The sequence below is a fragment of the Sinocyclocheilus rhinocerous genome, unplaced genomic scaffold (assembly GCF_001515625.1).
Source record: "Sinocyclocheilus rhinocerous isolate Xijiao unplaced genomic scaffold, SAMN03320098_v1.1 scaffold2194, whole genome shotgun sequence".
NCBI lineage: Eukaryota > Metazoa > Chordata > Actinopteri > Cypriniformes > Cyprinidae > Sinocyclocheilus > Sinocyclocheilus rhinocerous.
Window position 1 is genome coordinate 1315864 of NW_015652304.1, and position 10823 is coordinate 1326686.

The 10823-nt window shown below is 36.9% G+C and overlaps 1 protein-coding gene across 2 annotated transcripts in view; it reads left to right on the plus strand.

The window, feature by feature from the left end:
* The first annotated feature begins 337 nt into the window (after positions 1-337).
* The window catches only part of LOC107714704 (engulfment and cell motility protein 1-like), a 16874-nt gene continuing 6388 nt past the window's right edge, over positions 338-10823 (plus strand). Inside the window, exons 1-6 of one of the 2 annotated variants that reach the window (XM_016520661.1) lie at positions 338-374; positions 3344-3480; positions 5050-5162; positions 6016-6123; positions 6369-6448; positions 10281-10358. In XM_016520661.1, the coding sequence (XP_016376147.1) occupies positions 369-374; positions 3344-3480; positions 5050-5162; positions 6016-6123; positions 6369-6448; positions 10281-10358 (522 nt within the window). In that variant the 5' untranslated portion in view covers positions 338-368. Of the gene's footprint in view, positions 375-1202; positions 1465-3343; positions 3481-5049; positions 5163-6015; positions 6124-6368; positions 6449-10280; positions 10359-10823 lie in introns of those variants that run through there. The other variant, XM_016520662.1, reaches the window with a different exon arrangement.

Consider the following 10823-nt stretch of genomic DNA (forward strand, 5'->3'; position numbering starts at 1 on the left):
ATTACCTTTTTCTGTTTAATAATTGGATCTTTCAACAAACAGAGGAATTATTCCCTAATTATGGGGAACATTCACATCAACCACAATCACTATTTTACACTAGTGTTAAAACAAATGATCAAGCCCTAAAAATTATTTTAAAATAAAAAGCACGATAAAAGCCCAAACGCTATATTCCAAGTTACCTGAAAACTTTTGGAGCATATCATATAGGGTTTATAGACTACTTTGAGGCTTTTTGGTAATATCTGGATCCCAAATGCATTATTGTATGTTTTCACTGTAAGAAAAGAGCAGTGTGAACATACTACTTAACATCTCCTTTTGTGTTCCACAGAAGAAAGTCAATCATACAGGTTTAGAACAACATGGGGGTGAGTACATGACAATTTTCACTTCCAGAAAGTCAAAGCAATTGATATTGCAATCAACTGCTTTAACATAAACCAGCCTGCATCATAAAATGCAGAGGAAAAGAAACCTGAATTCTATTAAAACAAACCCTACAGCTCATCCCTTACCTGGTGACTAACCTTTATTTGAACCAAAACCATTTGAAATTCTAATCTGCCCTCATACCAACATATACTCGATGCAGTCCATGAATCACAGCATCTCCGCTCACAGATCTGATGTGGCCTTGTCAAACTCGTTTATGTACTGCATGTCAAGAAGACAGAAGATGGGAGTGTAGTGTAATGCCGAGTTCACACTGCACGATTTTAGCCCGATTTTTCACTCGCGAGGCTGCGAGGCTCTTATTGTGTAAGGCAGGGGTAAGACAGAGTCCCGCCACCAGCCCGACAGGCCACACTGAACCGGTTTCCATGACAACAGAATTCTAATGACTACACCCCTGGCTTTTGCTTTGAGGGAGAACGATTCTACTGGATCTCAGCGTTTCCACACTTTGTCACACCTTTTCTTTTTCACAATAAATGTCATAGACTCTCATCATGGCTGTTTGTATCTCACGGTGCTCCCGATATCCAGCAGCACAAGCCCTCTGACATTTAGCCAGATGGTCTAAGTCATTATCTTTTGGTCCTGTCCTCCCCCATCCCCCATCCAACCTGCTCATGCTCTCCCTCTGTGATCTACCCATGTGACCATAGCCAGCTGTTCATTGGCTGGCACCACGAAGGCATCTGTCCAATCGGTGCGGTTCACTCATATAAACATAAGCAAAGCAGCATTCTTATGATTCAGAACAGTGTCTTACTTTCAGTGAGGAGTCAATGTGAAATACTACACTGGTAGTTTGTCTTCATTCTCATACCCACAAGAAGAGGGGATCTTCTACTTTTGAGGGAACTATTCTGGCTGTAGGAGCATCTGCTGTTGCCTGCGTTACTTTGATCTCGCCCCATTGACACTGTGACCAGCTAACAGTGTTTATGGTTCGATCCTTTTCTATATACACATGCAGTTTCAGCCCTGACACACTGGACATGGCTTTGACATGTAAGTACAGAAAGCCTTTCAGTGACCGTATTTAATCTTAACTGACTCTACTCACACCTGAGAATCACAGGAGTAGTTGAAGAACTGAATGATTGGGTGATGTTTTGTTATTGCCAACACTGCATGATCATAGCAGATTAGGAATGGAGTTGGTTGGCAGACCTGTTGAAAATAATTTTTCTTTTAAAGTACTGTACAGTCAATTCATGTTTTTGTAACACATCAGGACAAAGATATAGCTTTTCTATACAAACCCCTAAAATTATATCTGCTTTGTGTGTGTGTGTTTTGGAATACAAACACAATTTCTGATTATTACTCATATTTAAGGACTCCCTGGCTTTTTAGTGAAGGGGGGCCCATTTATAGCTTATGTCTTCAATAGTCTTTTGCTTTGTTTGTCACTGGGAGGGTGTGAATTACTGCTCATTGCTTTATAATATTATAGGCTCCATTATCATTTTATTTATACTGGTGACTAATAGCAAAATATGTTATATGTAAATATTTTTACCATTTAGAGGACTCATCTGTTTGTCTGGACAGGCTGTATAATGAAACTAATCTGAAGCATGGTGAAAAAAGTCAGAATAATTAATTGTCATATATAATAAAATATATTTTTATATATGACAATCAATATTGGGCCGAGATACAACTATTTGAAAATCTGGAATATGAGGGTGCAAAAAAAAAAAAAAAAAAAAATTGAGAAAATTGCCTTTAAAGTTGTCCAAATGAAGTTCTTAGCAATGCATATTACTAATCAAAAATTAAGTTTTGATATATTTACAGTAGGAAATTTACAAAATATCTTCATGGAACATAATCTTTATTTAATGTCCTAATGATTTTTGGCATAAAAGAAAAATCAATAATTTTGACCCATACAATGTATTTTTGGCTATTGCTACAAATATACCCCAGCAACTTAAGACTGGTTTTGTGGTCCAGGGTCACATATTAGAAATAATTCTTCTACACTGCATATTCAGTATATTAAAACTTGAATGTTCTTAGACACTTTTTATTCTACTTGGTCTTGTTTTATTATGTGCCTAAGGATATTTCCCTCCTGTAACCCTTTTTTCAGATACTGATTCGAGTCATGAAAATGTATTTCCATAGTGCCATCCAAATGCTTAAGTACACACTTAAATGTCAATTACATTAAAAAGAACACATTGTCTCCTACACTACAAAGAATAAAACTCACTTTTCATTTTAAAAGGCAAAATGGTGAAAGCTAAAACCTTGAATGAATTTTTGGACCACCATGAATTTACATATTGATGAAGAAAAACTAAACCCAAATAGAAATCGTGACGATTTACACAGACAGAAACAGATGCTGTAACATGATGGAAAAATTTCGTAAAGTACAATAAGACAAAACACATGGCAACCGAGCAATTAACCATAACCAATGTGTCCTCTATACAGACATTAGCTGGCCCAATCTCTTCAGTGCACTATGTCAGCATGTTTGTCTCCAGGCTCTGACTGTGTCACAGCACTGTTGGAGATTAGACTGACAGGGCCTTAATCCCATAGAGCTCCTCAGTTCCCCCTGCCAGACCCCAGCACTGTGCCAGGCCCGTACCCAACGGTCACACGAACGCATGCAAGGTCTGAGATAAAGAAAAACTCCATTAAGCCACACAGATAAAGTATTACATAAGAGAAGACTCCGACTGAATAAACTGCAGTGTAGCCAACAGCAAATGATGTTAAATCACAAAACACTCTTCAACAGAGTGAACTAGAATGACAGCTGGTGAAGCCTCCAGGCATTCAAGCCAATGAAAATCAAGTTATGAATAAAGCAAAAAGATGTGTTGATTCAATTATTTGAAGGGCTATGTCTCTACCTCTTTAGGCAGAGAAAAAACAGAAAAGGTATGCCACCCAAAGTGTCACATTGCAGTTTAACACAGTGGACAGTGCCAGGCCTCACAGGCCCTTGCTGAAGTCAGAGATGTTGAGCGAGGATGACCCCAAATCACGCCCAATGCTGTAAGTACATCCTCTTATAGTCTAGAAACCACATTCAGACCTCATAAAGCAATACACTGCTGGTTATGAATGTCCTGTCAGACATCAGTTTCTTGTTTAGTTAATAATTAATTTTCCTTAAGTGTATACTCTGCTAAATGCATCTTAGCTTTAACTAATTAACTAATGGACCAGCCACCATATTCCAAAACTGTTTTTTTCCCATTCCATTGCGATCCTTTTAATGGTGTTTTTCTCTCAAAACACCACTGTGCTTCATGGTGTTTTTCATTTTTTGCTTTTTAAAAACGCTGTGCTGCATTAAAAAAAAATAAACATTTAAAGTCAGCATTAAACGGAAGCTGCAATGGTCTTAGAATAGAAATAAAACCGAAATCGAGATTATCACATCACAAATGCTGCAATTTAATGAAAAGTATGCGCTGTGTGTTTCAGAGTGAAGTGCGGCACTGTGTTCTCTTATACGTGAGCAGCTCAAGATCTGCAGGTGTTTGCAGCATCTCGGTTCATAGTAAATGCAAAGATGACGTTTGTGTGGAGCAGCACCTGCTCTGAGTTTGGGTCATTTTAATGTGCATTAGGAAATACTTCCCATACTTGTAATGAGAAGCATTTAACAAGAGAGAAGCTTTAAGGGCTCAATGCAATTTTCTGTGAAAATAGAAGTTTGATGGTTTAAAATGTGAAAATAAAGATATGACAAGCATAAATATTATTGTAGTTTTATAGTTGAAATGTAAAAAAATATATATTTTAACTACTCACAATAATAAAAAATTACAATAATATTGTTACTGTTATTTTTCATTTTTTAATAATAATAATAATAATAATACATTTACTATTATTCTCACAATTATCAGAATTAAGAAGAGGCCGAATTAGATAAAAAGTCACAAAAATATGTATTACTATTATTATTTAATAGCCATATTGATAAATGCACTAAATTGTGCAGCTCTAACATTTCTCCCCCAAATTGTGCAGCCCTATGTATAGAGTGAAACGTATGGAAGGCCTTTGTCTAAATAAATAAATAACTGTAAGTGTGACTTCTTTCCTCACAATTCTGAGTTTTTCACACAATTCTAAGAATAAAAGTCAGAACTGGGAGATATAAACTCACAATTGTAAGAAAAAAAGTCAAGAATGTGAGGAGTCACAATTAGCTTTTCTATTATTTGTATTCTATGGCAGGGGGAAAAAATTAAGATGTAAAGTGAACTCAATTCAGAGAAAAAGAAAATAGAATTCTGAGTTTCTCACAATTCAGATTTTTCCCCCCTCAGAATTGCAAGAAAAAGTCTGAATTGTGAGATATAAACTTGGAATGGAAGAGAAGTCATGAGTATACATTTTTCAAAATTATGTGCATGGATAAATCATTAACAAACACTGCAATATTCCATAAAATACAAACGACTTTAAAATTGTGTCTCAAAACCTTGCTTTCTTTTTTCATTCTGCTGCTTCTTATGTTTTTAAAAGAAGGAGTGCGTTCTTCATGATGGAATAAGCCACTGGTTTGTTATTGGTTTAAGGTAATGTGTCTGATTTCAATTTCTAAAGAGAACTCCGTGAGAAGCTCCAGCCAGAGGTGATCGAGCTGATTAAACAGCAGAGGTTGAATCACCTGTGTGAGGGCACATGCTTTAGGAAGATCAGTGCTCGTCGCAGACAAGGTCAGTTACTCATTCAAAATCAGAATACAATTACATGTGCACTGGTAAACTTATTTATGCATCACGGATGCAGTTCCAATTTCAGAAAAGCCATTTGTTGGATCTGATCACAGTTGCATAGACGTAATGTTTAGCTACCACTATCAAAAACATCACATCGAATTCATTGATACTGGCTATACATAAGTTGAAGGAAGACACTGTATTTGAACTCTTCCTATGGCTTAATGTCTATTCATATTATGCACATTTTCAATAATCTACTCAAATATAGAGCATCACAAGCTTATAGGTTCCCCTGAGTACCTTATCCTAATGTTTGGTCTGTTTGATACTGCATTATATTAAAGCACAACTTAAGGATATCAATATATTAAAAAGATAATCTCATTCTGTATTTGGGACACACAACAGCCTATATACAAATGCTGCACTGTATCTCTCTTGCTCTCTCTCTCTCTCAAAAAAAGATAAATCTATATTATTAGGGCCCGAGCACCGATGGTGTGAGGACCCTATTGGAATTGCTCCGTTGACCTCTTTATCATGTTTATTTCAAAACCTATTGATATGAAATATTCATCAAGTATTCAGCATGAAAGGGCAGCCAGTTAGTCACAAGCACAGACTTAATGAGGCTTTTAATCAAAAGTGATTTTCTCAGGTCACCGCTGCTTTAATTAAAATCTGATTTTCATTTACAGTGCTGTTGACCTGCTAGCGGGAAAAAAAAAACTATAAAACCTAATTGGAATGGATCATTATGAGGACAGTAAAAAGCAAGATGCAAGAAAACAGCCAGTATATAAAATGCATATTCTTATCTGTATCCATCTCTCTTCATCTCCTCTAGACAAATTCTGGTATTGCCGTCTATCACCAAACCACAAAGTGTTACACTATGGCGATATAGAGGAGTTCTCACAAGGACAAATATCACACGACTCTCTCCAAGAGAAAGGTGAGCAACACACTTTTTGATTATAACTGACAAAGTAAATGAACATTACTGTTTTTTGTTTTTTGTTTTATCTATAATGGCTTGTCTTATTAATCATATTGATTGTTGATGCCATATACTGAGCCACCAGCTTGGACAAGGCTAGCGCTAAACATGCTTATTTTAGATGCTCGTAGTAAAGTAGAACATGATTTCTACTGTTATAACTTTGCTAACTCTACATAACATTTTTTTTCTACTTCTAGTGACAGTAGCAGATATCAAAGCAGTGGTCACTGGTAAAGACTGCCCACACATGAGGGAGAAAGGAGCACTTAAGAATAAGGTAAGAATTCATTACTGCAACTAAACTCGCCAGACAGGACAGGACAAGGTGTAGTGGATCCAAACTCACAGTACGCAAGGCAGCCTGATTTTACTGAAAAAAATGTTGCAGAGACAAGCTTCAACTCAAGATGATAACTAGTCAATAACAACAACCACCTCTAGACAGAACAATGCAAGAGTACAACAGTGGCCTCAAACAGGTACATCAACAGCTGAAAACAATTAGCAATTAATCCAGCAACGCCAATGAAGTCAAACTGACGCCATCTAGTGGTTAGATGTGGATAAAGGACTAATGGAGTAAATTTAAAGCAAAAACGTGTTCTGTATGAATGTCCCCTGACCATCCGTGTCAACAGGTGTCTTTCTGAACTTTCAAAAAAGAAGAATATGTTTATAGTTAAAGCTGAGTTATTGTTTATAGTCAAAGTAAACTGTAGGCAATAAGGTAATGATATGAGAATCTCTTGTAGGTAGCTTATTTGCACACACACAATTACTTCAACGTAACGTATGACTAAAGTGCTGTTGATGTATTCTGTGTGTATGTTTATGTATTGACGACAGATCTGCCATGTTCAGGGCATTAGAAGAGCTAAGCCGACACACTTCTGCCTTGTCCAAATACCCACACTTGCGGACTTTGCACTTGACCACTTATGTGACGTATTTCCTGTATTTGGCCCAAGTGTTCAAGTGAGGATGAAGACCACAAGTGTTTGTCGAACTTTTCATTACCTGATGGGACACACTTATAGTGCTGTAAAAATGCAAGTGTTTACATAGATTTATTTTAATTTTAAATACTTTGCATTTTAAAATCAACTTCTAAATGTCTGTTCGGTAGTCCCTATAACATGACATAGTTTTAATTTGTGGTGCTTCTAATTAAGTGATAAAAAGCAGATTCAAATGTTGTACAAAATAACACCACTACTCATCTTTGCACCAATAAAACGTAAAAACACTGTTTTTCTACCAAATTATATGTAATATATAATAATTATATTAATATTTAACTTACATTGGAAAGTAGGGGTGTAACGATTCACTCGTTTTCTCGATGTATCGATTACAAACCCTGACGATGCATGGACCTATGCATCGATCTTGAAACATGGATTTTTGAATCGTGAATCGTCGATTTCGGACAGTAATCGATTTAAAACGCTAAGAATCGAATGAATCACAATTTCCCATAAGAACAGAAGGGAAATTAATGAAGTGGTTAGTTTAATTACATATGTATATGAGTATATAAAAAATTCATACTACTCATCATTTCTTCAAATATATACAGACGGGTCAAAGAGTAAAGACACTAGAAGGAAAGGGGTTCCAGAGTTTGAGGTGAGGAAGGCTGGAAGGATAACAGATGGTGCATTCTTTTCACACTCCATCACAGTAGGTGGCGATATGCACCTTTGAAGTTGGTTCGCAACTCTCCATTAAATCAAAAGAAAAAGAAAAAGAATCTCCGTTTTTCAGCTTGGGTGAGCCCGGAAAAAATTCAGAAGAAGAATCGCGATTTCTATAGCGATTCAATGCTTTCAAAATATATACACATTAAATTACTACAAGCACGAATTAATGGAGACCTTGAACAGTGTTCACTCTCTCTACTATTTACCGCCTGTGACTGTCAGGATTGCGCTCGCGCTCCGTTCGTCTCACTGAGTACGTTTACATGGACAACAATAATCCGATTTTAACACGATTAAGACAATATTCTGATTAAGAATCTACCAGTACTCGTGGCCAGTAATGCTTAAGTGAAGTAGTTTTACTTTTCTGTAGTTTTTCAGTGGCTCTCGGTCATACCGACGACAGTCGAAGGCTGCGCATTTATTGCATGGACCAAGCAAAAATGTAAGTGTCTAAAGCATACGCACAGTTCCATTGAATGATAAATGTGTTTTAACAATGTATGGAGACCTTGAACAGTGTTCACTCTCTCTACTATTTACCGCCTGTGACTGTCAGGATTGCGCTCGCGCTCCGTTCGTCTCACTGAGTACGTTTACATGGACAACAATAATCCGATTTTAACACGATTAAGACAATATTCTGATTAAGAATCTACCAGTACTCGTGGCCAGTAATGCTTAAGTGAAGTAGTTTTACTTTTCTGTAGTTTTTCAGTGGCTCTCGGTCATACCGACGACAGTCGAAGGCTGCGCATTTATTGCATGGACCAAGCAAAAATGTAAGTGTCTAAAGCATACGCACAGTTCCATTGAATGATAAATGTGTTTTAACAATGTCCTTCAACCGAATGTACGAAGGAAACTGTTAACCCCTTAAGCTCTGGGGCGTTTTTTGGTATTTTTGCCTAAATTTGACATACTCAAATTCAAATGTTTACCCTACACACATACAATGGAGGAAATGAAAAAAAAAATGGTTTCATTGTAAAGAAAACCCTTTGAACTACAAAATATGAGTAATTTTTTTATAAATAATATTATATATGTTTCAAATATTACAATAAACACTAAAAAACATAGGCGCTTTTGGATTTAAAAAAAAATAAAAAATCTTTTTTGAAAGTCTGTTATTCAGGTTCTATTAGGTCCAGCTCTCTGCAACTTACTTTGTTTGATGCCACTAGATGCCAAAATGTACCAGAAAAAATAATCTTTCCAAAAACCGCTTCTAAACAGGAGTTATTGCATTATAAGTGAAGCGAGTAAAATTGTCCTTTTTTTGCATCTACAAGTGTCATTTTGAGTTTCCTTTGCAAAAACAGGCTTTATAAAACACATTACCCCCAGAATCCTCTTTTACTATGTGCCATAAGCACTTTTCTTGATTATTGATTGAATTAGGTTTCATTTTTATGTTTTTCTTAGTAATATACAAAATGGCATAAACGAATTGGACCAAATTTCACATTTTGTGTTTTCTACACTCTAAAATATATCTGGTCTATCACAATCTAAAATAGAATCCACATCCTCCAGCTTTATATCATTCCACCACAATCTAAAATAGAATCTACATCCTCCAGCTTTATATCATTCCATTTATGTGCATTCTGTATTGGTATACTGTTCGGAGCATCTCCTCACCGCATCACCTGAGCCCTGCATCACCTGCTGCCTCACCTGCCTGCATCCTGGAGACAAGATGCGAGCTGCGCCGCTAGCTGCTGCTGCTGCTGCTGCTATCTGATCTTCAGAGCGTGAAACAAACAAATAACTGTTCATCCACACAGCACTGTAATAATCCATGTATATTTACAGTATATTTACTGAAATGCATTCTGTACTGTACTTTTCTGTCAATAAACAGTTTATCAGATTGTTAGCTGTGCTTTCACGTTTCAAAATAAAGATTCTATCAAAAACGGAGCAAATGCGCTCATAAACCCTCACCAGACGCGCGTTCATTCCTCTCCACGGCGCCGCTGAACGTTCTTCATCATCTATAACTTTTATTATAATGTTCAAAGATTGCTTTTATCCGAGCCGCCGATGCGTTAGCCTTTTTTGTCTTTTTTTTTTTTTTTTACACGTTTTTTTGTCATCATCATTCATGTTAAAGATGCACATTTGCCGATAAATTTGTAATAAATGAAAGGATATTCCTCTCTTAAGACTTAGGCCTATTTTAAAAACTTGATCAGTATCAGCACTTTATAGTTCTAAATTGACCTTGTTGGAAACTCAGCACTCCAGCTGGGTGACTTTGGGAGGAGGTTGTAGCGGTGACAGAAGCCATCTGTTGTGCAAAGGCACCTGTAGTAAAGTTCAACTGGGAGTTGTGGGAGAGGAAGTGAGGTCAGGTACTCTGTGCTTGGAGATTATTATTCTTTGACTGCTTTTCAGGAGCTGCTGGAGCTGGCTTTTTCCATTCTTCATAACTCTGATGAATATCTGAACTTCATTGCTCCGGACAAGCATGAAGTGAGTAGGCCTATATCACAGCATATACAAGGCCAGTATGGGATTACATCTCTGCCACAATTCTGCGCGGAAAAATATTTTGAGCGCGCAAAAGTGCATTTTTGCACGCGCGAGAACTGAGTTTTGTGGAGAAAATGTTTGTCTCGCAAAGCAGAAAGTATTTTGAGCGCACGAAAATAAATTTTGCATTTAAAATAAGTTTTTGGATGTGTGCAGACCTTCTCTTTTGCGTGTGCAACGTTTCACTAGCTTGCTCACCTGATGCCCGCCCTCAGTGCTTTTTAAATACCAACAGCTCGCGTGCTCAACACAACCCAGCGTTACAATATGCCATAATTCCAGCCAATCAGAGACGAGGCTGCTAAATTCTGACTGGCTGCCCTGACAACCAATCACAACTTTCCTTGCATTACCTTGACAGCAGAAGAGGAAAAATACAGTGCATGCATAATTATTATGCAAGTT